The 25,742-nt window shown below is 46.8% G+C and overlaps 9 protein-coding genes across 9 annotated transcripts; 4 read left to right on the plus strand and 5 right to left on the minus strand.

The window, feature by feature from the left end:
- Nucleotides 1–307: 307 nt before the first annotated feature.
- On the plus strand, nucleotides 308–3,391 carry V1513DRAFT_380558 (uncharacterized protein; the record flags this gene model as incomplete). The annotated part of the gene is made up of 3 exons (XM_066895044.1): nucleotides 308–843; nucleotides 895–3,206; nucleotides 3,252–3,391. The coding sequence occupies 3 exons, from the start codon at nucleotides 308–310 to the stop codon at nucleotides 3,389–3,391; spliced, it is 2,988 nt and encodes a 995-aa protein (XP_066752995.1).
- A 433-nt stretch (nucleotides 3,392–3,824) lies between these two features.
- On the minus strand, nucleotides 3,825–7,629 carry V1513DRAFT_485336 (uncharacterized protein). Its single transcript, XM_066900469.1, has 3 exons — nucleotides 7,261–7,629; nucleotides 4,464–7,205; nucleotides 3,825–4,409 (listed from the first exon to the last, which is right to left on the minus strand). The coding sequence occupies exons 1-3, from the start codon at nucleotides 7,567–7,569 to the stop codon at nucleotides 4,104–4,106; spliced, it is 3,357 nt and encodes a 1,118-aa protein (XP_066752996.1). The 5' UTR covers nucleotides 7,570–7,629; the 3' UTR covers nucleotides 3,825–4,103.
- Nucleotides 7,630–7,806: 177 nt separating this feature from the next.
- V1513DRAFT_113998 (uncharacterized protein) lies at nucleotides 7,807–10,907 on the plus strand. The gene is made up of 2 exons (XM_066894135.1): nucleotides 7,807–8,529; nucleotides 8,585–10,907. Exons 1-2 carry the CDS (start codon nucleotides 8,202–8,204, stop codon nucleotides 10,579–10,581), a joined length of 2,325 nt encoding a protein of 774 aa, XP_066752997.1. The 5' UTR covers nucleotides 7,807–8,201; the 3' UTR covers nucleotides 10,582–10,907.
- On the minus strand, nucleotides 10,661–12,927 carry V1513DRAFT_446408 (amino acid permease-domain-containing protein). Its single transcript, XM_066898261.1, has 3 exons — nucleotides 12,381–12,927; nucleotides 11,269–12,323; nucleotides 10,661–11,222 (listed from the first exon to the last, which is right to left on the minus strand). The coding sequence occupies exons 1-3, from the start codon at nucleotides 12,716–12,718 to the stop codon at nucleotides 10,897–10,899; spliced, it is 1,719 nt and encodes a 572-aa protein (XP_066752998.1). The 5' UTR covers nucleotides 12,719–12,927; the 3' UTR covers nucleotides 10,661–10,896.
- Nucleotides 12,928–13,886: 959 nt separating this feature from the next.
- V1513DRAFT_464877 (uncharacterized protein) lies at nucleotides 13,887–15,113 on the plus strand. Its single transcript, XM_066900014.1, has 2 exons — nucleotides 13,887–14,507; nucleotides 14,572–15,113. Exons 1-2 carry the CDS (start codon nucleotides 13,933–13,935, stop codon nucleotides 14,663–14,665), a joined length of 669 nt encoding a protein of 222 aa, XP_066752999.1. The 5' UTR covers nucleotides 13,887–13,932; the 3' UTR covers nucleotides 14,666–15,113.
- On the minus strand, nucleotides 14,753–20,429 carry V1513DRAFT_113959 (Sec23-binding domain of Sec16-domain-containing protein). Its single transcript, XM_066894134.1, has 7 exons — nucleotides 19,656–20,429; nucleotides 18,722–19,594; nucleotides 17,255–18,652; nucleotides 16,977–17,204; nucleotides 15,594–16,862; nucleotides 15,392–15,540; nucleotides 14,753–15,339 (listed from the first exon to the last, which is right to left on the minus strand). The coding sequence occupies exons 1-7, from the start codon at nucleotides 20,290–20,292 to the stop codon at nucleotides 14,995–14,997; spliced, it is 4,899 nt and encodes a 1,632-aa protein (XP_066753000.1). The 5' UTR covers nucleotides 20,293–20,429; the 3' UTR covers nucleotides 14,753–14,994.
- Nucleotides 20,430–20,463: 34 nt separating this feature from the next.
- On the plus strand, nucleotides 20,464–22,628 carry V1513DRAFT_401090 (uncharacterized protein). Its single transcript, XM_066895499.1, has 2 exons — nucleotides 20,464–20,831; nucleotides 20,901–22,628. The coding sequence occupies exons 1-2, from the start codon at nucleotides 20,730–20,732 to the stop codon at nucleotides 22,536–22,538; spliced, it is 1,740 nt and encodes a 579-aa protein (XP_066753001.1). The 5' UTR covers nucleotides 20,464–20,729; the 3' UTR covers nucleotides 22,539–22,628.
- Nucleotides 22,587–23,809, minus strand: V1513DRAFT_446422 (mitochondrial carrier domain-containing protein). The gene has a single exon (XM_066898262.1). The coding sequence runs from the start codon at nucleotides 23,672–23,674 to the stop codon at nucleotides 22,667–22,669; it is 1,008 nt and encodes a 335-aa protein (XP_066753002.1). The 5' UTR covers nucleotides 23,675–23,809; the 3' UTR covers nucleotides 22,587–22,666.
- On the minus strand, nucleotides 23,810–25,702 carry V1513DRAFT_446427 (armadillo-type protein). Its single transcript, XM_066898263.1, has 5 exons — nucleotides 25,642–25,702; nucleotides 25,325–25,510; nucleotides 25,166–25,268; nucleotides 24,975–25,101; nucleotides 23,810–24,919 (listed from the first exon to the last, which is right to left on the minus strand). The coding sequence occupies exons 1-5, from the start codon at nucleotides 25,669–25,671 to the stop codon at nucleotides 24,031–24,033; spliced, it is 1,335 nt and encodes a 444-aa protein (XP_066753003.1). The 5' UTR covers nucleotides 25,672–25,702; the 3' UTR covers nucleotides 23,810–24,030.
- Nucleotides 25,703–25,742: the final 40 nt, after the last annotated feature.

Consider the following 25,742-nt stretch of genomic DNA (forward strand, 5'->3'; position numbering starts at 1 on the left):
TGCTGCCACCGCCGCAGTTGCAGTCGCCATCCGCATGCCTCTGGGCTTGAATGAGTCTGACGAAGCCCAGCAGCCGCTGATCGACAAGGTCCCCACGATTAATTACAACACGACAAATACCAGCACGACGGCAGCCGATTCACGACGCATCTCGTCCGCCTCGTCCACGTCGGCCATCACACTACGCACCATGCCGCACGCGCCTTCTTTGAAGGACTTAGCCGACATGGACGAGTATCGCTCGCCCAATGGCGACGTTGCCATCCGCATCCGCGACGATAACTACAACGAAGACGGCGTCCCGCTCATGTCCAAGATCGACGACAACGGTGACCACGAGTCCGAGGAGCCCGAGCCCACAGGACCGTCGCGTATCGTTGTACCATTCGCAAAAAACGGCAAGTTCCCGTCCAACGCGATCTCCAACGCCAAATACAACCCAATCACATTCATTCCAATCATTCTCTATGAGCAATTCAAATTCTTCATCAACCTCTACTTCCTTATCGTCGCCCTTTCCCAGATCGTGCCTTCTCTCAGGATAGGCTATCTCTCGTCGTATATCTTGCCGCTCGCGTTTGTCCTCTTTGTCACTATGAGCAAGGAGGCACTGGATGATATCGCGCGCCGACGGCGAGATGCTGAAGCCAATAAGGAGGGCTACGAGGTTGTTGGTAAAGTCGATTTTGTGCGGTCAAGAGATCTGAAAGTTGGCGACTTGGTGTTGATCAAAAAAGATCAGCGAGTCCCCGCCGACATGATCCTTTTGAAGTCATCCGAAACTAACGGCGAGACATTTATTCGTACGGACCAGCTGGACGGTGAGACAGATTGGAAGCTGAGGTAACTTTGCGATTTAAAAACTTTTTTGATGAGTTGCCGCTGACGAAATAGAATCGCGTGCCCTCTTACCCAGTCCCTGCCAAACGAGACGTTGTCATCAGTACAAATAACAGCCACTGCCCCATCAAAGTCCATTCACTCCTTCCTCGGTCGAATATCTCTCGACTCGGCTAATCTTCCACTATCGATCGACAATACTCTCTGGGCCAACACTGTACTCGCGTCTGGCCACGCCATTGGTTGTGTTATTTACACTGGAAAAGAAACTAGACAAGCCATGAACACGTCCAAGGCTCGCGCAAAGGTTGGCTTGCTTGAGCTCGAAATTAACAGTCTTTCTAAGATCCTATGTATTTGTGTGTTCTTGTTGTCACTGTTGTTGGTCGGATTGTCTGGGTTTCGAGGGCAGTGGTACATTTCGATTTTTCGCTTCCTCGTTCTTTTCTCATCCATCATTCCGGTTTCGCTCCGTGTCAATCTGGATCTCGGCAAGTCTGTATACGCGTATTTGATCGAGCATGACAAGGCGATACCGGAAACTATTGTCCGTACGTCCACTATCCCCGAAGACCTTGGGCGAATCGAGTATCTCCTTACCGACAAGACTGGTACACTTACTCAGAACGATATGGAACTTAAGAAGATTCACGTTGGAACTGTCTCATATGCTGGCGAGGCCATGGACGAAGTTGCTGCATATGTTTCTGGTTCAGCTCAAAGTACTCGATCACGTCGTGATATTGGAGTCCGTGTGCGTGATCTCGTTTTTGCGCTGGCGGTGTGCCACAATGTCACTCCGGTCTATGAGGATGGCGAGTCGTCATATCAGGCAGCTTCGCCCGATGAGATTGCAATAGTCAAATGGACGGAAAGTGTTGGACTGATGCTCGCAAAGCGTGACCGCACGTCTATTGTTTTGTCATACGCCGCATCAAAAGCCGAGCAAAGTCTTGAGATTCTTCAGATTTTTCCATTCTCGTCCGAGACCAAGCGAATGGGTATCGTCGTACGTGACTTGGAGAGGGACGAGATTTGGTTTTTCTTGAAGGGTGCTGATAGCATTATGGCTCGTATCGTGCAGAAGAACGACTGGCTTGAGGAGGAAACTGGAAATATGGCCCGCGAAGGTTTGCGAACGTTGGTTATCGGTCGCAAGAAATTGACTACTGAAGCATATAATATCTTTTTGGAGAAGTATACTGCTGCATCATTAGTTTTGAAGGACCGTGATAGTGCGATGTTGCGCGTCGTTGCGGAGTATCTTGAGAAGGATTTGGAATTACTCGGTCTTACCGGTGTCGAAGACAAGCTGCAGGAGAACGTTAAGCCGTCGTTGGAATTACTACGAAATGCAGGCATTAAAATCTGGATGTTGACTGGCGATAAAGTTGAGACGGCGCGATGTGTTGCCGTGTCTGCGAAGCTCGTTCCTAGGGGCCAGTATATTCACACGATCGCTGGGATGACACGAAATGAAATTGCGTACGACCAGCTGGAGTATCTAAGGAGCAAAGGTGATTGCTGCTTGCTTATCGATGGTGAATCACTGGCGTTATTTTTGGATGTCTATAAAAAGGAGTTTATTGAGGTCGCTGTGACTCTGCCTGCTGTTATTGCTTGTCGATGTTCCCCTACGCAGAAGGCTGAGATCGCAAAGCTGATAAAGACATGGACGAAAAAACGAGTTTGCTGTATCGGCGACGGTGGTAACGACGTCAGCATGATTCAAGCAGCCGATGTCGGCGTGGGCATCGTTGGAAAGGAAGGTCGTCAGGCTTCGCTTGCAGCTGATTTCTCAATTTTGCAATTCTGCTATCTCACTAAGCTTCTCGTTTGGCACGGTCGAAATTCATATAAGCAATCTGCTAAGCTCGCGCAGTTTATCATCCACCGTGGGCTCATCATATCCATAGCACAGGCAGTTTACTCGATCTCTTCATCATTCGAGCCACTTGCGCTTTACCAAGGTCTACTTCTTGTTGGCTACGCCACGATCTACACGATGATGCCTGTCTTCTCTATGGTCCTGGACCGCGACGTCGATGAGGACCTGGCTGAAATGTATCCAGAACTTTATAAGGAGTTGACGGAGGGCCGCTCGCTATCATACTTAACTTTCTTTATATGGGTCCTCATTTCAGTCTACCAGGGTTCTATAATACAAGGCATTGCTCAGATTCTGGTTGGATTTGACATGTCTGTGTTCAAGATGATGGTGTCCGTCAGCTTCACGGCGCTGTTTTTGAACGAGCTGCTGATGGTCGCTATGGAGATCATCACTTGGAACAAGATCATGTTTGCCACTGAGATTGTCACAGTTGGCGCTTATATTGCATCCATTCCCTTCCTTGGAGATTATTTTGGTGTGTATCCTTGTTTTATGACATGAATTCAACTAACTGGTACAGACTTACATTATATCATCACTGGACCATACTTCTGGAAGACTGCGGTCGCGACGGCTGCCTCATTAGTGCCGATTTTTCTTGTGAAGGTTATCACACGCCGCGTTCGACCGCCAACATATGCCAAGGTCCGACAACGATAAACGCTCGCGTCGAATGGCGCCGAGTCACTTCTCTTTTTGTGTATCTATCACATGTCTTTAGTTCTCGGATCGGACTACAAAATTATAGTTTTCTCGTCGGAGCCAAATCTACACATAATTATACGCGCATTGACCTTGCAGGTGGTTGGGAGTGCCGTGTTGCTTTTATTTCTTTATTGCATTTTAGATGGAGATATAACCTTGTTTGGTATTGCCGTTTTATATTTTTCTTCGATGTTATTCTTCTTGTCCCTGGGTTTGACTTCTGTGGGCGATAGGCCCGAATTATAACGGCGAGTGGGTGCAGGAAGTTGGAACCTTTGAGTGGTTAATATGACCAGAACTAGATATTCATCTTCTTCCATTACTTTTTGGGCGTTTTATTTTATTTTTTTGTGTAATAAGGTGTTCTATTTGTATGATAATATTAGTTATATTGTCAACAAAGGGCGAAAGGGCGAATTGCTGTTCTCGATGCACAACTATCATCGACAGCGGACACAGCCTAAGACATAATGATAGCTATGGATCGCTATCAACGTGGTTGTAGCAGCCTTAGTTCCTATCTGTAATGGTGGAACTATATTCACTCTATTTACTGGTTTGTTTTGGATGGCTAGCACACACTGATGAGGAAGACAATGACGTATCTAAAAAAGTAATCTCAAAAGCCGAGTGGTGAGCCAGATCTCTATGTCTTTTCCGTTACTCACTAGACATTTATCCCTCTCGACTTCTGTCCCCACCATAACTCAAACTGGCCTTCCTTATACTCGTCAGCTTCGCCGTTGGCAATGGCAGCTGTGGCACGCTTGTATTCCTCAGCATAAGCCTTCGTATATCTACCGAGTCCGATATCAGCTTGCAGCTGTCTTGTAGCATCTTGAATCACAACATTGCTAAAGAAGCCTGGGACAGGAGATGTCGATGACGCACGGTCGATTGGTAGGATGTACCGCATGATATCTCGGCGATCGTCGATAGAAAGCTTTCGGAAAGCGTCTTCGCTGATGAACATCTACGGTTGATTAGCACTACTTTTGGTCATGTTCAAGAAAAACATATAGCATACTGATAAATCCGGAAGATCAACTAATGCCGATTTGGCATTATTAAGTAGATAATCCGGCGAGAATTTGTCTTGCCTGCGAGTCTTTCCCGTATTTGGAACGATTGGCCTTGGTGAGAATTGTGTAGGTGGCCGCCTCTGTCGCAAGCAATGCCGTGTTGACCCGTCATCGTTGGATTTTTCTTCATCTTCATTGCTAACGATGTGATTGGCTCCTTCGGACGCATACATATCCGACAGACTATTTTTCTCATTTCGGCACGGTGCTTGCGACGCCTCTGAACTATTTCTGTCGTCTGCAACAGAAATGTATTCTTGCCCTTCAGATTCTTCCTTGTCTGACAGCCAAATAGGAATCAACGCCGATAGTCTAGGGTCATGGGAACGAGTTGGTAATGATGAGTACTTTGGCCGCGAATCAAGAATTTCCACATTCGAGCGTGTAGCAGAGTCGTTGCTCTCCACGTTTGATAACTCCGTCTCTGGCATTTCCGCTGCTATAACAGACGCAAAATTTGGAGAGATATAGGTATCTGTGAGTGGTTTGTTCGCGGTGCTGTTAATATCAGAAGACTCTATAATCTGTGTAGTCGCTGAGGACTCAAATTTGATTATCTGGGTACTCGGTAAGGGTTCAATAACTTCATATACGTCTGAATTGTTATCGCAATAAGACGAAGATGTATGCTTCACAACAGAACTATCCGCCGCTGCCTTCACAATCTCTGTTCTCGACTTTTCTGACGACTTGATTGCCAACGACTCGACTGCAGTATCGGGAACGAAAAAATTGTCGTGCACATGCACTTCAGGAGGTGTAGTCGAGATAACTCTTCTTTTCCTTGCGCGTCTTCCGTGTAGCGATGACCAATGCGGAAAAGCATTTTCATTTGCCTGTGCACCTGGATCTTCAGATATACAATCGGTATTCTGGCCCTGTGACGTTTGCTCGACTCGACGCATATCGATCGTATCCGGCCGAACTTCAATTGCAGAACTGTCAACTATCTGAACTTGAGTGATTAGGTCTATATCTTGCTGACCTTTAATGTGTGCTCTGGCCATAGCCTTTATGTTCTCAGCTCGTAGCCGCTCCTGACCCACTTTCTCCGTTATATTTTCATCATCATTAGCAGCCTCATCACCCTTCCACTTAATAGACTGTGACTCCATCAGATGTAGAGTCCCCTCACTTGTAGCATCTTGCGTCTGTGATAGCAAATTCTTTGTTTTTGGAAATTCTTGATCAAGTTCGGCAAGGAAAGCCTTGTGTTCGTCAAACTTTGTCGCACACAAATAAAGCTGCTTGGTGGATTGTGCCGAATGACGTCCGCCGTTGGAGGATAGTGAAGGTAGCACACCAGATTGAGACTGGAGAGGTTGTATCAGTGGGAGAGACTCGAAAGATTCAATAGAGGACAACATTGACATTTTTGGGGCCGCCATAGCAACTGAGCCGCTCGAGCAGTGCGCAGAAACACGACGAATTGGTTGAGAGGATGGAAACCATGCGGCCTCGTCATCAATTAACTGCGTTGGAGGCAATTCCTCGTCCTCATCCGATGTGTTGTGAGGAATAGCTGCACTTTTGTTTCCAGTAGTATCTACCATATAATTGTCTAATCTTTGTTCTGATCTAGCGACAAGCATCGCCGCCTCAGTTTCAGTCTTTATTTCCGTACCGGGATTCCTAAGCCCATAAAGCTCGGATTCCTCGGAACCGGTTTCTACTTGTTGATCTTTCGACTCAGTGCGAGTGCTGAAGCACAAATCCTCAATCGAACCACTAGAATTGGATTGCATTCTATCACGACCACCAAGGTTTTTAGGATGGCCGTCGACTTCGACTTCCAGGGCATATAAATCCAAGCTTCGCTTTCTCTCTTGGCTCTGTACTACTCTCGGTGTTTGTGACAATTGTCTGGATCGCGATTCACGCCTCCTCTGGTGCGAGTACGAAGTGTCGCTGGAATCTGAATCACATCGATATTCAGCGTCGGATGAAAAAGCGTATGCCAAACTACTGCTGTCCTGAAACGCCTCTGTCCCAAAGATTGGAAATAAAATCTGCATCATGTCCGGATCATTAAGGATATCTTCATCCGGTTCAGACAAATCCGATGATCTCTCCTCGTCCTCTTCTGAAAATAACTCCTTGAGCTTTCTGAAGTCTGTTCCAAGGTTCGTAGGCATTGCTGGTTCAGGTATCGAAGAACTGGTAGCCTCCTCTGGCTGGTATTGTGACATCAGTTGAAGCTTTGAATTCGCGTTGTTGAGCAGCTCCGAAGTTGAACAAGGTATCCGTTCGGATTTGCTCCGACTTTTTTGCCCATCCAGGAGAGCCGGATTGCGATGTTTGGTTACTCGTCCTGTTCGAAGAAGTGCGGTGCGAGATGGCTGCACTGACGTGTCGCTTGCAATCTCGGTAGGTACCGCATCTTGTTGTGATCCAGTAAGAGTTTTCGATTTATTAGTTTGGTCCGATGCTTGCAAATGTAGAGAGGATGGAATAACGGATGGCTCATCGTTGACTAAAGAGATAGTTCTTCTTGGCACCACGCGACGACCTTGTCGGACAGAATTTGCAATTCCATTCATCTGCGACGTTGGACGCTTGGAACAGGAAGAATCCGGTTGCAAAGTAGTTGAATTGTAGGCCATTTTCTTCTGCTTGTGTGCCCGTGGCTGAGGATCGTTGTTCAACTCCTGTGTAAGGTCATCCTCAACGTGAACATTTGGATCCGCCTAACGAAAGATTAGCGACAACTTAACTCCTATGTAACAAGGTCATGCTACTGACTTCTGTACAACGCATGTTCTTTGTCAATTGGGATCTGCCGATTCTCCGGCGCTCTGGAGGAATAGACGACCGCGCGCAGCCTCCTGCGATATCGTTCTTGTTCCCCGTCCCCTGATGGGCATTCTTTAACCTTGTATTTTGGCGTTCTAGTCTCATCGATTGCCTAACCGCCGGAGCTGATGCAACCGATCGATCGTATCCCAATCGTCCAGACAGAGTTCGTGTGTGACCCTCAGTTGAATGAGGAGGCTGCAGGTGCAAATTGTTGTCCTGCGGCATAACCTTGCGGTCATCTCCAAGAGCCTGCATCGGAGACTGTGAATTCCGTCCTTGCCAATACTGTAGCTGCTATGAATGGTGACCGCCGATATTTCGCTGGATTTAACCGCGATCTACTGCTGTATTTGGTTACCCCTGGAAAGCCACGCATTACTGTGGTTTATGGTTTTATATCCGTGAACCTTGCAATTTCCCGCAGAAATGCGGTTTAGGGTTATAGTTAGACCCCTCAACAAGTATGCCATACGATGTGCGGCATCCTGTGTAACAGTAGAACAGTAGAATTAATATACGGTAACTAAATACATAGATATACCCTTCAGTTAATAGCAATGGAATAGCAAAGGAAAAATCTTTAGCATACTCTGTGTGTGGAAAAGCACAGTATTACAATGCAAAGCTTATCTGGGTTAGGGCAGCACTCGAGATCTGCATCACTCAGCCCACCTTTGCGAATTACTATTGCGACTTTGTTTCTCTCGACCATACCGTTTGGTATATATAATCGACCGTCATCGGCATGCGCATACTTATGTTTGATTTTGTATGTGCCTTTAGCTGAGTCATTTCTTATCAATGACTAGCGCCAATTGCCGTCAATGTCCATACGATACATTTCGGCATACTGATTAGCTCCGACACTACATTAAACGAGCAGCAGCATGGGAAGTACAGAGCATCTCTCTTCAGCTGCTCTGCTGCAAGACCCAGATCCTGAAGCAATTTTACAGGTGTCGTGTCTTCCCCCTTGTCAGATCAGAAGCCTCCTTGACACTGCACCTCGGCACAAGGAACTTCACGGACACATTGTTCAGGCTTTGGAAATGCTCGAGTATTTTGGCACTCAGATGGAACAGATGAAGACATGGAAGTGCGAGTGGGAGGATCTTTGTAAGGCGTCTGCTATAGCAGAAATTGAGAGAAGATGCGATGAAATTAGGGAGAAGGCAGATAGGTATGATGTCGAAGAGTTAAAGCGAACAGTTTTAGGTAAGTTCGTTGTTATTTTGCATCAGACCTCAAGCAGATAATAATACGGAAGCAGCTCTACATGCTCATGCCACGGATGCCGAAGCGCTGCTCACAGCGCTCATGTTCCGACTGTTAACTACCCTTTCGGGCTTCGAGCTCCTACTAGTCACGTATGAAAATCGAGCGGACGTCTCTCGTCTGCATTTATTAATCCAAGATGAGCTTTCAGAAATAAACCTTCACTCATGCGATGATGCAAGGGCAAGAATCGCAAAAGCAGGTTCAGTCTTAGACCATTTGATCGAATTATCACGGGAGCCTGTTCCTGACAGTTGGATTGACGACGTCGAGAGAATGGAAGAGAAGATTGCCAGTGTATCTGTTCCCGATCCTGATCATGTAACTGAAGGAAAGCTCGAGCGAGATATTGAGGCTCGCGACATTGAGAACGATGCGGATGCCAATATGGTGGCCGCTGCATGGGAGACACAGAGAGTTCGGTTGTATACTGAAGCAGAAAAGACAAGAGTCCAGGAATTGACTCGTCGGCAAGAGCTGGAAGAGGAGGTTATGATTGCACGTCAAATTGAGTCAGATCTGCTTCATAAACAAGAGCAGGCGGAAATGTCAGTTGCTGCCGTATCGTACAATATGGATGAGGAAGGGCTTTTATCGAAGGGGATCGACGAGCTAGAGTTGGTATACGCTACTCCTCCACACGTAATATCACAGCCTATTACCCCCCCACCGTCAAGTTCGATTTCGACGGAAAGCTCTGCTGGCGGATACAATACGGACACCACAGAAGACCGGGCGGCCCATACGCGAACATCTTCAGTTGGGACTACTGCCGCATCGCCGTATTCCACCGGGGTGGGGATTTTGTCCGAAAAGGAACCGCTAGTCGACACTTCTGACACGCGATCAGCTCTGCCACAGGTAGGTCACACTCGTGGCCTTACATTGCCAGTTGGCACTTTAGAGTCTACAGAAGTCGGAGTTGCTCTCGATCTTAACCGCGTTCAGCAACACAGCGCCGAAAGGTTGTCATTCAGCCCCCTGCACTACACCGGTGAACACTCTCCATCTCAAATTCCGGTCACTCAGGAGCTTGACTTCGAACCCATCGACGAAGAATGTCCGCTGCAACAGCGTAAACGATTAGAGTACGATGTTCTGGCCAAAGATCGCTACCGTGGTCGTAATCTGCTTTCCAGTCATGCTCACAGCTCGTCCTTGGGTTCAGCAGAACTCGACGCCAACGATCCAAAGCGTCTATCCGTTGACGTACCATCACTTCGAGGTACCCTTGCCACAGCTAAGACGTCAGACGAGTCTATTCCAACGTCATCGCAGTATACTCTCGATCTTAAAATTCGGCATATTCTTACCACCTTGCCTGGAATCGATCTCAATATTGAACCTGCCGAACAGCCCCCGGCACCTACTACCAACCCTAGCCCATATAAGCTTATGACGACAACTACATCGTCGTCGCTCAAAGAAGCAGGGTACGGCCAGACTCAAAAGTACCTACTCCAGCGTCCGAATGCGCCACCTCAGGTTATTTGGGTTCGTATTATTGCCGAAAGAGTTATGGTTCGCGTTGGAGGTGGATGGACAGATCTCGCTGAATGGCTAAGCAATTATATTCTCTATCACGCATCTAGTGGTTCACCGCTCAATGTCGTGGATCCTGGTACGCCGAATTCAAAGATATCACCCTCGCCTAGATGGAAAGGATTACCAAGGGATAAAGAGTCGAAGAAGAACACGCGGCAGGTCACACCATCCTCCACTCCTGGCTCTGGATCTAAGATTCCCATGCCGAGTCCGGGAAGATCCTTTTCTGGTAAAAGTGGCAAGTCTAACAGCAGCAACAGCAGCAGCAACATCAGTACGCCTACGCCACTGGGTATGGCCGGCCCCGTAAGTTCACTGGAGAAAGGAAAGATGTCCAACGAGAAGAGAGCTTGGGTGCATAAGATGCTGCGACAGGTCGGCGTTGGCGAACCGAAGAGAGAAGATGGAGATGTATCAAGGCAACTGTTTGTTGGTGAGAACAAGTAACAGTAGGGTTCTACATCTGTAATTCTTCTTATTATGATTTGGCGCTCTGGCTTTCCTATAAGAAACTTTGTGGCATTTTGCATTTCCTTGGTATTGTGGGATATATTCGTTTGTCTATCCTGTTTGGGATTTGTTGTGTGGTAATTATTAGAATGTCCGTAATTATTGCGACTGTGCAACATTACAGTAAATAGCGGCGGTCCTTATAATGGAAGGACCTAGAACGTGTTTGCCTATACAAATACAACCTTTTCCCAAATGTTCCTTGTCGCCAAATTCCCATATCATACCCATTCCAGAATGAATATGTAGCCTTCAATTGTGACCTCCTATATAGCCTGTAGTGCCATCATTATGTTGCATCTTCGGTCTGAAAAACCATCCCAGTACAGGCATCTTATGTAGCCCTCCTCCTGCACGCCAGTAATAAACTGGAACTCCGGTAAGGACAAAAAGTGCTACAAACGAAGCCTCTAATGTCGCAGAGAAAATACCTCTGGAGATGAGGAATAAAGCAACGCAGCAGAACAGTATTGGCGTTATTATGAAGGTCTTGTAAGGCCGCTCGAGGTCAGGCTCGCGCGCTCTGAGAACGATCACGCCCAGTACTGTAAGGAAGTAAAACAAGTAGCCGGCAACGCCTGAAAAGATATTAGTCTAACTCACCGATGTCAGAGCTCTGCTCACCATAGAATGTCAACAAAGTCTTGAACTCTCCAACTAAAATAAACACAATCGTGACGGCTGCTTGTAGTAACAGTGCGTTAATTGGAGTATCCGTCTTCTTATTAACCTTTCCAAACCGCGTAGGAAGGAATCCATCCTTTCCGGACACGTATACCAACCGTGCCGACGTGAACGCTATAGCGTTCAATGCACCAAAGCATGATAATGCGACACACACGGTAAATACAATAGCTCCAACTTGGCCAAACACTCGTTCTCCAAACGCCAGTGCAATGGTACTTGACTTTGCCAATTCTGAACTTTGTAGCACTGCATAGTAGGCCAGATTCGCGGCCAAATAGCATATGATAACAATGGGCATTGCTAGGTGAATGACCAAAGGTAAGTCTTTACTTGGGTTCTTCATCTCCGCGGCCACGTAGTTCAAATTATCCCAACCATCAAATGCCCACAGCCCAGCATATAATGCAATAGCATAATTTCCCAGTGACGAAGAGGACCCGGCAAACCATCCTTCAGTGAAATTGTCTGCGCCTTTGTGAAATACCAAAACCACCAAACCGATGACCGTAATGGCGACAAGCGACGATATCTTCAAAAATAAGAAGACATCTCCAGTTCGCGTGCTTAATTTCGTACTGATTGCATTGATAATGGTGACAACTAAGACACAGGCTACGGCAACCGTCTTATTGAACCATAGCGGCGAGTAGCTGCTTCCTTCAGTAGACATGCTTTCTGTTGCAGTATCAGGTGCTCCATGCGAGAAAATTAGTCGGCCAATGTATTCCGCGAAAACGATTGCAATAATTGCCATGCTGCCGGGCTTCAAAACTGTGATGGCAGTCCACGCGAACAAAAATGCTGGAAGCGGACCAAAAATGTGATGCAAATAAGCCTGGGCGCCACCATTCAATGGAATAGCGCTACCTAGTTCAGCATATGAGGCTGCGCCGGTCCAAGCCAGCAGTCCCGCAATTAACCAGACCAGTAATGATGCACCCGGAGATCCAGCTTGCGCATCCACCTGACTTGGCGATGAGAAGATACCGGAACTACATAGACGTTAGCAACCAAATATATCTGGTGACAAGCAGATTTAAAGCAGATACCCAATCTGCACTCCTACAACAAGACCCAGCCCATTTAGTATACCCAATCGCTTCTGTTTTTCTAGTGGTAATGCCCCATCTCTAGCATCTGCACTCGCAGCTAGCGGAAACATATGCTCCCCATAATCAAATAAAGATCCTCCATATGACTGCCTTCTCACACTGTCAAACGATAGCTGCTGATTATGAATCTGCTCATCGTCTTCGTAGTCGAGATTGGAGAGTCTGTCCGATGAGCCTCGTGATGAAGTAGCGCCGCCGTCACCGTCGGTAGAACTCGACGACACTAGAGATGCGAGCTCGAACGAGTCTCGTTGCTGAAGAAGAGCGGTCGACATGTATATGCTGAATAAACGCTGCAAATATGCGAAAGTTGTATTATTCCCTGCTGTGTCCTTCTTCACTGTTTACCGTTCCATTCTCCTATAGTTTCTATTCGATACTCGGACACTCAGAGCAGCCTACAACATAACGTCTCAAGGCGACAGTTTCTGGTCGTTATTTAGGCAAACGAGTAGGGTCCTGGTGATTAAACCTTTTAACAGGTGGCCAGCTGACGGGCTTTAACGCCAACCGTAAAAGCTCACTCCAAATATGAAGGCGTGTTACAGTTATCCTTAAGTCGTGTCAGGAATATCTTGAGGAACTTCAAATAACTTCTCCGGCTGACTATCAAGCGCCATTTTGAACTCTAGAGATTTAGGTTCTATGCTTCTCCTAGTGTATACTGCATTACTTATTTACGTATCTATACTGTTATGGGAAATTTGACAGTTATACTACGGTACGAGCTTTGCAAGTAATGAAGCGTGTATACATTGCCATGTCTGATTAAATGAAAAAATTTGACGTTTAATATGAAGCTATTGTAATCTGAAACAATGGGCGAGTGTTTTCCATTCAGAAAAGATAGCGAGCTGTAAGAAAGACGACGTTCCACATCGCATAGCAGAAACGAATTCACGGAAAGCGGCACACTGATCACTTCAGTGAGAATCTACCGGAATGAAATTATCGAACGCAGCCAGATTCGTTGCCCAACTGACGGACTCATTCTCGCGCAACAAAACGGTCTCAGGGAATTTCCCAGAATATGATGCTGACATAGTTGGATGCGGAGTAGGTGGCATCACCGCAGCAACCACTTTTGCCAGTCTTCGGCTTACAAACTTTGTGCAATGCCGGATACGTTTCAAACGAGAATTCCTGCTCAGACGGGAGTGTTGGTTAACATAATCGTTGCAGGCGCATCAGAATTTGTAATACAGATGGCAACAACAAAACCCTCATTTGTTTTTGGTTCATTTTGAATAGTAACGATTTCATTGTATTGAATTGGCAACAAGTAGAATGCAGTCGAAGCGAAAACTACAAGTGGACAATGTGAGTCCATAGATTGCCTAACTCCAATCCTTGTTGAAGATCGTTGAGGGGATTGGCCGGCAATGAACAACATTAACAGCAAGAAGCCTTAAGTCTACGCGGAACCTTACCCGGCCTATGCTGGACCGGGACAATAACGCGAACGCGTAATCTTGTGGGGTTCAATTGTATGCACTTCAGTAGCTATAATTTATCAATAACAACAATGTACGGCGATCTGGCCGCAAAGCTAATCCAAGACTCAAAACGAACTCAGTCTTTAGATGTGCTACCGGCATACCAGGCCGATCTTGTGAACTCAATCATTCGAGAAATCCGCGATCTCCAGCGCGACGTGAAGATTCTGCTTGACCAACAGGGCCCGAACTTTCGCGCCTCACAAGATAGACGCGTATCCTGTGCAATCTTTGTGCTTCAGATATGTATGCGGAGGAATAAGCGCTGTTTATTAGCATATCACAAGTTAAGAGCACGGAGGCTCGAGACGCTGGTTTGGTCGGGATTTGAGACCGCGAGCATAGGCACTGAAGTAGACTCGGGAGTCGCGCTCAGTGACCGTCCATCTGTGGCATCAGGATGGCATCCAGATGAAGAAGAGTACTTTAGAGGGTACGGAGACGTACTGGCTGAACTTAAAGGCGAATGGACAGATATTGACTTAACCGGATCAATGGATCCCCCGACAGATTTGTTCATCGACGTTCGGGTATTAAAAGATGCCGGTGAAATACAGACAGAATATGGGTGAGTTATCGATTATGTCAACATTGTATTGGATAGCACACTCTGGCTAACGTGCGTCTTGGAGCTTAATTACACTTACCAAAAATAGTCAATTCTATGTGAGGCAAGGAGACGTCGAGCGTTTAATCCAGCAGGGCTATATACAAAAGCTCCGTTGATGTCAAAGAAGCAAATGGGGAGCTTGTGCGTTATGAGCAGGCTTGTGTACATAGGTTCCGTTAGTCATCGGTCGGCGTTCTAGATATGTCAATTTCCTTAGATAATGCAGAAACCCTACCGCATTAATATTATCATATAAGTTATATCTTATATTAATTATCATCAAACATCTAGACCGCGGCAATACTTTACAACTATAACTATGGCATTCAAATGCATCGGTTTGCGGGTAATTATATCTCAATTTAAACAGCAAAAAGTTAATGCAAAACCTATCAACCAATAATTTCTGTCAATATCTTAGTGTCATGTTTCTTTCATGAGTCCTTTAGAGAGCAGGAGGAGGAATGTACTGAGGCCTCTTCTTTCCGCGACGTGTTGCTCCTGCTGGGTGTTCAGGCAAACCTGTTAATGATGGCATACCAGTGAGCGGAGGCCCACTAGACGGTGGTGCCGACGACGCCGGGGTCGGGGCGCCGGATCGCGGAGGTACAGACATTGGAGGTAACGCTGCTGTCATAGGAGTGGCAGGCGCGGATGCCGGTAGCCGGGCCGGTGACGGCGTCGATGTAATTGTACTAGTGACTGTATTGGTGACTTGGGAAGCTGGAGTTGGAGCCTTGCTCGTCGGAGGAGGCGGCGGTGGCGGTGGTGCATTGCCCGCGTCACGATCCTAATATTATATAAGCACCTATAACATTAAGTCACCATTAGATAGTACGCACATTAGGATTAACCCATTTTTTCAATTCCTTGTCGTAAACAAACTGCATTCCTTCTCCCAGTTTCGCACGAACAGCCTTCGGTTTGTTTTCCTGGCTCTCTGCACTTCGATGTAACCAGGAAAACCATCCACCTCTGGACGCCGGCGTCTCTTCTTACCAGTCAATTAGCATACCATAGCATAGCAAAGGATAAATATCTCACCTTTCTCGTCTTCCTTTTGACCTTCGTCTTTTTTGCCATCAGTCTTATCATTAGACTCTCCTGATCCACCATGAGCCATCTTCTTATGTTGGCTGAGAGCATCATTTCCGAGACCCAAATCTTCGTCGACATCGAAATCATCATACTTGCCGCTTACATTCTCCCCTCCTTGTTGCTCATAACTAAACTCATTCTCTTGAAGGCGCTCGTATGTGCTAGATGTGTCCTCCTCAGTTACTCGCACATCAATCTGTCCTCTGCTCTCGCCGTTATACCTATTAGCTGATGGAGGCTCAAATCCAAATGACACTGCGTCTCGAGGTGGCTCGTATCCATAAGAAATAGCTGGAGCATGACCTGACTCATCCGCTGTCACAAATGAGGATGCCACTAGCTCAGATGACCTTGGTGTTCCCTGTGACAACTCAGATGGTTCATATGAATTATTGGTTGCTGTTGGCGGTTCGTAGGAACTCATTGCAGATTCGCGAGAGTTTGTCCCGGGGTCATAGGACATCATGAGTGAATCGTACGACGTTGTGGGTGGCGCATACGATAGTTTCGGACCGTCGATCGGAAGAGCATAGGTTGACGCGGTATATGGAGAAGAGGTCTGCTCCCGACCTGGCGCATATGGATTCGAGACTGGAGGCCCGTACGGTCCAGAATTTTCCATCGAATTACCATACCCATCATTCTGCGGGATATACAGAGATGTTCGAGCCGATGAAGGAGATGATCCGTATCTGGAATTGTGCAACGCTACACCTCCAGATGTAGGCGGGGTATATGATGTCCCAGTTCCGTTGAAGTTCTGCGCAGAAACGTACAATCCTACCATATCCGTGGTTGATTGCTGACGTGATAATCCAGGACTACTAGCCAGCTTCCGGAATCTGCCGTCCGTAGAATTATCGCCACCCTGGACAGTAGACGATGGATCCTCGTCATCACCCGCAACAAATTGGGCAAGCTTCCTGTCAAAATTTCCCCACATGTTACCAAGTGATGGTTTACCAATCATGCCACCCAACCAACGAGATTCCGAGGCCGGTGTCTCTGAAAGTCTTTGAGACAATTCTCTAAGACTCTGAATAAACGCAACATCGTACACGAAGGACGTCTTCGACGTGGCTTTAATCGCAGTCCCGATGTAATCCAAATACTTTCGAGCTTCAGATACAAATCCATTTTCCGCAAGTATAAGAGCATGTTGGTACTTAAATAACTGCAAATGTGGGAAGATAGTATTTTGCCCGGCATTAGGTCCTAGTGAAATTGCAAGCTCATATATCTCACTAAGAATGATCACATCAAGATCCTTGGTGAATGACGAAGGACGTCGCGCATAGTCACCGCCAAGTAATGTAAAATCTTCCCTACCTCCAAGTACCGTCCGCGGCCTAGCAAATATATAACACGTATGTGCAGCATATGTATACCCATAGTTAGCCAATAACTTTCCAAGAGAAGCTATCGCTTCGATGTCGTCACCAGAGCGGTTCAACAGGATCATCGCTAGAGTCTCACGCCACTTGGTAAGTTGAGCAGGCGCCTGTTGAGATCCCTCATTACCTGATATTGTCATTCCTGGAGGTAGTAAAGAGTCCACTGCAGACAAGTTAGCTGTTGTCGGATGACAAAGACTTAACTACGCATACCGGCTTCGTCACCACATCCCGCGAAAACTTCATAAACCGCAGCCAAACTACTAGCTTCCGCAGTATTCAACGCCAAGACGTCAGCACGAATAAATTCTCGCGCTGTGTCCTTCCATTTCTCTTTACTAATCGTACTTGCAATAAGCAACGCGTGGGCCCAAAGACAATTATCCAAAGCCGAAGTCACAGCTCCTTCTCGATCGCCCTTGAGCAGTAGCTCTCGCACGCTAGAAATGGCTTCCACATTTTTCGTGTCAGCTATGTCGCGTCCCCCCATGGATCCATTGCTTGTCGACCTGATATGTCTCTGGTATATATCGCTCGCACTGGTAAATGTTGCCATGTCATCTGGCTGGTTGGTACAAACCAATTCCGGAATCAATGCATGTCTGATTGCCTTACGAGTCTCGGACGTGTTAGTATCCAGCTCTCCATTGTTATCCAAAACTATTCGAACGCATTTCCAGAGTGCCAGATTATCTTCAGCCTCTATCTTTGCTTCCGCACCAATCGACTCGTAAATCAGTTTTTCCAGAGTCGGGATTTTTTCGTCCAGCCACTTCAGAACATCCTTCTTCTTCGACTTATTTGCACTTCTTGCTCCCACAGCACACAACGGACCTGGAAATTTCGCCATGTTAATGTCCGTAGTCAGTTCTTGTATAACGTCTCTAGCGTTGTGCACTTTGATCGTTGAACTCACGAAATCTATATTCGTAGCTGCATATCCGAGATTAGGATTCTTTGATGGGAAGATAGTGACTAACTTTCCGCTAGAGCTCCAGGACATAAGAGGGTGCGGTTGTGGTGCCAGGGTCTTCGGCGGGTGAGGTGACGCTGCAACGCTCCGAGGCATTGGGTAAGGTTGTGGAGGCGACGATGCCAGATGCGAGGACTGTGGTACATGCAACTGCGGTAATGAATATGGCGCAGCCATTGAATGCGGTTCCGAATGAGGAGGCGACGTAATTGCCGACAGCGGCTCCAGTGGTAGCGGAGACGAATACGCATCTCGCGGGGGAGGGGCGTATGAACTAGTTCGAGCCGGTGGTACCGGTGGTCGCCCAGCGGCAACAGGATGTGGCGGCACAGAAGCAGACTTTGGCTGTACAATTGGTGGAACATTTGAGTACAGATGAGGATGTGTGGGCTGTGACGTCGAAGGATATGGGGATGGTAATCTGTATCCCGTTGTGGGGGCATATGCGGAAGTTGTAGGATGCTGAGAAGCTACGTGCTCATTCGACACATGTGACGCATGTGGCATAGCAGTAAGGGGAGCTGCTGGCGTGTATTGCGATGTTGTAGGGGGTTGTGAGGCTCCATGTGCATGCGACACATATGAAGCATTTGGCGTCGCAGTCGGGGGAGCGGCTGGCGTGTAATGAGATGAATCATCTGGCAAGATATTTTTCGTTAGTTGAATATCTGTGTCAGTATACGGGAACACGGCAGGTGGCTCTGTACTTAATGATGTCGTTGGCGGAGGAGAGGCGACAGTCATAGGCACATACTTCGACTGAGTGGGGATTGTATTGGTTAAGTGAGGTGATGTTGAAGGTAGAGCATGTGGTACAACTGATCCTGTTTGCGGTGACATTGGCTGAACTGCAGACTGTGGGTTATATGCGCTGGATTCGCGCCGTGGAGCGACAAATGAGCCGGAAATGAATGGTGGATCGTAGGCGTCCGAAGCGGTTGACCTTGTAATGATATTCGGTTGTGGGGGATTAGCGTGAGAGCTGATTGGTGGCACAAAAGCAGTATTATATACACTCGATGCAGCAAGTGAATTATTGACGGGTGGTACTGGTGCATATGTACTGGAAAAGGTTTCTTGGCCGTACGCGTTCGTAGATGAGGGAATAGCCCCTGAAGGAGTGGTGAGCGGTGGTCTTCCGTATAGATCTGTAGCAGGCAGCGGTTGAGTTTGCTCACTTGCGAGAACCGCCCGGTGTGCAAACTGATCGATTCGGCGCACTATTTTCGGATTTGAGAGCGCAGGTAAATCTTCAAAAAATGCTTTCGGTTTCGGAGGCACACTTTGTTGAACGGACACTACTTGCGGGACACTATTGTATGGAGATGAAGCGTAAGACTTTGGAGCGTATGATGAAGTCGCCGCCAAAGTCACCGGTACATCTACTGAAACAGTTTCAACCTCATCATCTGACAGAAAGTCGTTGTCATCTAAGAGAAAGTCGAAAGAAGTGTTAGCCGCGGGCACAGTACTTTCTGGATGCGATTCCAGCTGCTCCGTCTGACTGGACGTAGCACCAATTCCAGATGTGAAAAAGAAATCATCATCCTGGTTTGGAGATCCAAAGGAAATAGTGGCTTCTTTCATAGCAGATATATGTTAGAAGGTCAAGCAGGAAGCGGTATATACAGTCAAGCTCACCAGGCATATTCTCAGTCAACGTCGATTCTGACTGTCCAAGGTTATCAAAAACTGAGTTTTCACCCTCCTCAAATAGTCCCGCGGTTCCAAATTCGACAGCTCCCAATACAGCATTCTCAGGCGGCTCAACCACGGCTTTAGATAGCGTTTCCATATCTGCCGGCCCATCTGCAAGTTGGCTAAAGAAGTCCGACTGTCCCGTCTGTGTTATACCTTGGAAAAGATAATTTGTTTCTGATACCATAGTAAGTGGCTCCTCAACTGAGACTTCTGCTGCATGAGTGTCGATCTCATGAGAGGGCATTGCAGCGGCTGCCTCAGCCGCCATTGTTTGCTCAGGATCCACTATTGTCATTTCCTTCCTAGGAAATGGCTCTGATTCTGTGAAGGCTATTGCTTCTACTGTGGATGTGGCCAATGGTGGATTCTCCTCATCGGCAACTAGGTCTGCTGAGTACGTATCCTCTTCTTGAGCTGGCACTGCATATACAGCACTCGCGTCTTTGACATCTTCGTTAGTTGCAACAAAAATCTTGCTGTTGTCGGGCGAATTTCCAATTTCCACGTCAGCAGCAGACGTTATATCAATTCCATGTATACCGACCGTCGTCTCGGTCAAGCTCCCGTCAGCATCCATGGGTGCAATCGCTGTGCTCAATTGCAAAGTAAGCACGAGGACCTTTGAATAGAGTCGAGAATATTTTTGTCGAGTGCACCTTAGTGCGATGTCGTATTACTTGCTAACAGCTACCTTTTTGGCGATGTGGTATGTCATACTGAATGTTTCCCACAACTATACAAGTCCCTTAGTAACCCAATCGAGGGTACAGTACCGCTCTTTTGGTTCACTACCAACGCGCCCGCATTTACACTTCTTGTAAACAGATATACCGTAAATGCCGCTCGTCGCGGATATAGGGGTAGAGTAAAGCGCGCTATTGCGATATAGTCTGCGAATTTCACAACCTTGCTTATTAGCGACATAGCCTCTTGAACTTCGGAGCAGCGGTACAGTATCGATGCGTGGTCACCATTGGTAAGTCCAAGTGTAGACAAACGTCCTACCATACAACAATGAGAAGCTGTTGTTCAGGGCAGAGAATTGGGATCCTAAGGCGTACTTCGAAATGTAGTACTGCTAATTTTGTATCGAGGTCGAACAAACGACCATTCACGGTAAGAGAGCTCATTTGGAAGTATTTCTGGACCACTTATGCACCAGAGCTAACAATATCATAATGAAAGCATGCCACCATCTCACATCCGCGACTTTCAAAGTTCTTTTTGCCTTTGGGCAGTGTCACCTCGGCAGCGGGCGAACGCGAATCTACCACAGATCTGCTGATTCGTGCTGGCTTTATACGCAAGTCGTCGGCTGGTATTTACTCTCTACTGCCTCTAGGAATTTTTGTGCAGCGCAAACTTGCTGCGATTATACATAGAAATATGTATATGGCTGGTGCTTCTGAAGTTTCCCTTCCGTCACTGTTATCGCCTACAGCTTGGAAGACTACAGGAAGGTGGGAAAATACGGAGCTATACAAGCTCAAAGATTCGAGCGACGCAGAATTCTGCTTGGCCCCCACTCACGAAGAAGAAATTACTTCACTAGTATCACGTGAGGTAACTTCTTTCCGACAATTGCCTCTTCGCTTATATCAGATTGGCCGAAAATACCGGGACGAAATGAGGCCTCGCGGTGGAATGCTACGAGGGCGGGAGTTTCTGATGATGGATCTCTATAGTTTCGATACAACAACTGAGGCTGCGCTGTCTACGTATGAGGAAATCAAGGTTGCATATAGGTCGATCTTTGATACGATTGGAATCAGATACGCCGTTTCCGAAGCGGACTCCGGATCCATTGGCGGTGATCTCTCACATGAGTTTCATTTTATCACTCCAGTAGGCGAGGATACTCTCATAACATGTGATTCTTGTGACTACACTGCGAACGTCGAGGTCGCGGAGTCGTATCCATCTGGAGAACATATCTATGACCCTGACAATGTGGCGGTAAAGTACGGGCTCACTACAGATAGTACGCTGCTCGTCATCTACTATCCGCCAGATCGCTTCGTGAATGAGAACTTGATTAAGAAAGAATTGCCTTTGTACGATCCGTCAGTGCGCAATCCTGTTAGCGAATTTCAACGAAATGGTGACCCTATGCTGCAACGGATAATTCGAATTTTTGATGAGCGAGTATCTGAGAAATCCTCTCTCCCTGATCTACCTGTATCTATTAACATTGGCAACATATCCACTCTACGTTTTCCCTGCGTCGAAGTTGCCCCGCAATCACATCCAAACGAGCTATGTCCACATTGTGAGGAAGGCACCCTACTTGCATCACGAGCTGTAGAGGTTGGACACACTTTCTATCTCAGTACTAAATACTCTGCGGCACTGAAAGCTCACTTCACTGCTGAAGATGGGACCAAGAAGCCCATCCAGATGGGATGCTATGGCATTGGCGTATCGCGCATTATTAGTGCAGTTGCCGAGGTTACTAGAGATCATTATGGGCTTTCGTGGCCAGTTGCCATCTGTCCGTTTGAAGTCGTGATTGTTACGAAACCTAAATCTGATAAGATCGATGACCTCGCAATTAAACTATATCAGGACTTACGGAAAGCCGGATGCGAAGCTGTGATTGATGATCGGGACGATAAGAGTTTTGGTTGGAAGCTATCAGATTCCAAGTTCCTTGGATTCCCCGTGAGCGTAGTTGTTGGAAACAATTACCTTAATGATGGTAGAGTGGATGTGGAATGTAGAAGAACTGGCCAGAGCACAATTTGCTCGCCAGAGCAGGTGGCGGATACAGTGGCCTCTATTCTACATATCGAGAAGACCACCCAGCGAAGTTCGGGTCCCTGAGTAGTTGGTAAAAAACCAATGACGAACATTATTTGTATATAGATTTTTGCATCCCATAATATTTAATTTTATTATCCACCGTCGAACTCCTTGATATGTCTCGTGTTGTGATACAATTTATCGCTATGCTAAGTCGACCTGATCATCTCCTCGTACAAGCACCATGCTATTCCGGAACTTAACCCCTTCCTGGCAGCCCGCAAACCTAATCCGTCAAAGAGCCCTCTAATTCCAGTCTCCTCCCGAAGTATTGCAGCAAAAGCAGCCCACATGTTCGTTCCATACCGATCTGGAAAGAGCTGCATTCGCGTCTTCACAGTGTCGAATGGATTTGACAGCGTAACAGCAGTCGTTGCAGAAACTCCAGCACAAATTGAATTAACTACGATTGAAAGAGGTGAGGATAAGACTTGTGAAGTGCCGTCTACTGTCGTCAATTGTCCCGCAAATGGCGACAACAAAAGTAGAGCAGGTGCAATACTCTTCGTATATTCATACACCCAAACATAAATACCTGCATAAGGTGCGTCTCGCACAAAAGTCACTCCAAAGCCATAGAAAAAACCACGAATTCCATGAGCATTGTAGATTGCCTTTGCAGTCTGAAATAGCGAAGAATGGACATATATACTCGACTCGAAACGAACTTTTAGGACAGTTACCGGCATCATAACGAAGCCGACTGCGCCTCGAGCAAACGAACCGGTAAGTAGGTTAGCATATCCTTGAATTTGAGGAAGGACCGAAGACCTTTTCACTGACGTTGTACTGGACGTTGTAGAGGATGTGCTGTGTTTTTGGATATAACTTCGCATCGAATGTAATGTAGAGAAGTAGAGGCCAGAGCCGACCGACGTGCGAAGAACTGAGGGTAAAGTTCCTCTCCATAGCTTCCGTAGAATTTTCAATGTACTATCACGAGTATCTTGCGCATTCGATGTATCTGCAAGAAGTAGTTCTTGCCATGAGCTGCGTAGTGTCGAAGATGGCGATTGCTGAATTCGAGTTTTCAGTAGATCAAGCGGCTGAAGTAACGCTGACGAAGCGAAGCCGGAAACAAATCCAGAGAGAATATGTTGAGATCGCCTATTATTCAGGGTAGCGTTAGACTCTGCCGGCCTTTGTGCAGATGTCATAGGGGTGGTGGTTGATGTTTCTGCTAAAGTAGTGATGATCAGAGTAAGTTTTAGTTTCTCGTTAATGGTGAGTCGTTCCTCGCAAATAAAAGTCAATCACTCAGTAGTCACCACTCAAAACCAGGCAAAATCGTAATTAAAATCATTTAACTTTTAAATTTATTATTCTATTTCAAGCACGCAACGGGATCAAACGAACCATGCGAAGAAACATCCCAAATCTCTGAAATTAAAGAAAACGGAAAATTTACACAAAATTGACAAAAATATCCGGCACGCAATTAGCTTGACTTTTCTGCAATACTACACTGCAATTAATCTCTAATTTACTACTACCTTGCATCCCAAAGAAAAGCTTAGGCGAAAGCCCGCGCAACAAACACCTGGGTAGCTTTCAGTGCCTGATATTTAACATCAGGGTCAGGATGGCCCATCATCTCCATAATTTTCGTCTTTGTTCCCATCTGCTGCAACACCTTGAGGCCCTCAGGAAGTTCAGTGATCACCTGCCCAATATCATTGCTGGCGACAGCAAGGACGGTGTTGTCGCTCGATGTAGAGATAACCTTAGCGAGTTCCTTTAACAACTTCCAATTGTCCTCTTTAAATTGCTCAACGTTTCGCTTCCAGAAGTCAATGGACTTGTGGACCGGCGACCATCGAAGACGGCCAGATGTGAGTTCGGAGACATACTCGTCAAAAGTGGACATGGAGTCGTGGGCTTCCTGGAGGGTTGTTGATAACGTAACAAGGTCCGACTCAAGCTCAGTATCAGTCCATTTTCGCTGAGCCATGCTTTTAATAACGGGTAATCCACTGACGACCAATAGCGCTGGAATGTTCTCCTCTGGAGCAATGGTAACTAAGTTGTAGAACAACGAAACGCTGACACGAATAATCTTTTCCTTGATGGCAATTTTCATAATGTCTAGAACAATGGGAATAATGTCACACTTCTTGTTGAGCTCCTCGGCGGGCTCGAGTTCGAAGGAAAGGAGCCAGAACACTAGTACAGTATAGTACTGCAATTGGAGGCCGCCCTTACCAGACCTGAGAATCTCCAGCAGAGGTGGGGCATAGGTCGTAATCTTAGCCCAGAAAAGAGTACGAGTGGACTTAACGGAGAGAATCGCGCCATATGACTGGGCAGCGAGGTCTTTCAACTTGTAGTCATCGCAGGTAGAAAGCTGGCATGAGCAGTCAAGCATCTTCTGGACAATGGAGACAGGTGGCTTGTCGGTCGCACTGCAATTGTTAGAACACATGCATTCTCAAGTATACTAAGATTCAAGCCGCATACATGACGAGAAGAATGACGATCTTGGCAGCAAGAAGCCGGGTAGCCTCGTCCTCACTGTCGAGGAGCTTGCCCAGAGACTCGCAAATTTGGGGAAGAGAGTTAAGGGCGACGGTGAAAGTTTTGTCCGCTGCAATATATTCGATTAGAACCCACTTGGACCACGCAGCACAGCAATTGAATGGAAGGCCTACCAGGAATGAGATCAGCCGCAAGAGCAAGGGCACTCTGAAGGACATCAACCCGCGTTATTCTAGTGAAGATAGTGCCAAAGATGTTCGCATAGAGGGAAGGGTCCTGAAGACGCTGGTAAATACTTCCTTCCAACACCACCATATTGCAACCGAACCAACCTTCGAAAGAGCTTCAAGCTTAGATCTCTTTGGTAGCTTGTCAATATAGGCAATTGCAGTAGCTTGCTCATCGGTCAAACCATCAGCACCGACATGCCTGCTCCAGGTTACAGTTCTGCTGCAGATATTTTCAACTATTTCGTCGAGAAATCCATTCGAGAAAATAACGCTAGCTGGCGAGGGAACCTATTTAGGCACCAAAGTTAGTGTACTCCATAGCACCGATGCACCATTTGTGACAACATAATTGCGCCTCAACACCAAAATGCAACATCCCATTCAATTTCCGTATAATCAAAGATCAAGTTCTAACGTACCTGCTCGGTGGTGATAGTTTCCGTGGCCATTATGGCAGTGAACTACAGGTTACAGTGAACAGCCAAGGAATTGTTAAACTATGAAGACCTCATGGTAGATA

The sequence above is a fragment of the Lipomyces chichibuensis genome (assembly GCF_038497645.1).
Source record: "Lipomyces chichibuensis strain CBS 12929 unplaced genomic scaffold V1513scaffold_20, whole genome shotgun sequence".
Lineage (NCBI taxonomy): Eukaryota > Fungi > Ascomycota > Lipomycetes > Lipomycetales > Lipomycetaceae > Lipomyces > Lipomyces chichibuensis.

Bases quoted from the DNA above. Each gene is read 5' to 3' on its own strand.
- V1513DRAFT_446408 (XM_066898261.1), bottom strand. From the start codon at position 12,718: ATGTCGACCGCTCTTCTTCAGCAACGAGACTCGTTCGAGCTCGCATCT. The intron at 12,324-12,380 runs GTATCTGCTTTA...ACGTCTATGTAG, and splicing joins GTTGTAGGAGTGCAGATTGG to TTCCGGTATCTTCTCATCGC. The intron at 11,223-11,268 runs GTGAGCAGAGCT...ATATCTTTTCAG, and splicing joins GACTTTGTTGACATTCTATG to GCGTTGCCGGCTACTTGTTT.
- V1513DRAFT_446422 (XM_066898262.1), bottom strand. From the start codon at position 23,674: ATGACATCTGCACAAAGGCCGGCAGAGTCTAACGCTACCCTGAATAAT.
- V1513DRAFT_113959 (XM_066894134.1), bottom strand. From the start codon at position 20,292: ATGGATGCTGACGGGAGCTTGACCGAGACGACGGTCGGTATACATGGA. The intron at 19,595-19,655 runs GTGAGCTTGACT...CTGCTATGAAAG, and splicing joins GTTGACTGAGAATATGCCTG to AAGCCACTATTTCCTTTGGA. The intron at 15,340-15,391 runs GTGCGTACTATC...ATATAATATTAG, and splicing joins AAAAATGGGTTAATCCTAAT to GATCGTGACGCGGGCAATGC.
- V1513DRAFT_464877 (XM_066900014.1), top strand. From the start codon at position 13,933: ATGCACTTCAGTAGCTATAATTTATCAATAACAACAATGTACGGCGAT. The intron at 14,508-14,571 runs GTGAGTTATCGA...TGCGTCTTGGAG, and splicing joins GAAATACAGACAGAATATGG to CTTAATTACACTTACCAAAA.
- V1513DRAFT_113998 (XM_066894135.1), top strand. From the start codon at position 8,202: ATGGGAAGTACAGAGCATCTCTCTTCAGCTGCTCTGCTGCAAGACCCA. The intron at 8,530-8,584 runs GTAAGTTCGTTG...ATACGGAAGCAG, and splicing joins GTTAAAGCGAACAGTTTTAG to CTCTACATGCTCATGCCACG.
- V1513DRAFT_446427 (XM_066898263.1), bottom strand. From the start codon at position 25,671: ATGGCCACGGAAACTATCACCACCGAGCAG. The intron at 25,511-25,641 runs GTACGTTAGAAC...GTGCCTAAATAG, and splicing joins AAACTATCACCACCGAGCAG to GTTCCCTCGCCAGCTAGCGT. The intron at 25,269-25,324 runs GTTGGTTCGGTT...CAGCGTCTTCAG, and splicing joins AGCTTGAAGCTCTTTCGAAG to GACCCTTCCCTCTATGCGAA.
- V1513DRAFT_401090 (XM_066895499.1), top strand. From the start codon at position 20,730: ATGAGAAGCTGTTGTTCAGGGCAGAGAATTGGGATCCTAAGGCGTACT. The intron at 20,832-20,900 runs GTAAGAGAGCTC...TCATAATGAAAG, and splicing joins CGAACAAACGACCATTCACG to CATGCCACCATCTCACATCC.
- V1513DRAFT_485336 (XM_066900469.1), bottom strand. From the start codon at position 7,569: ATGCAGGCTCTTGGAGATGACCGCAAGGTTATGCCGCAGGACAACAAT. The intron at 7,206-7,260 runs GTCAGTAGCATG...ATCTTTCGTTAG, and splicing joins AGAACATGCGTTGTACAGAA to GCGGATCCAAATGTTCACGT. The intron at 4,410-4,463 runs GTATGCTATATG...AATCAACCGTAG, and splicing joins TTGATCTTCCGGATTTATCA to ATGTTCATCAGCGAAGACGC.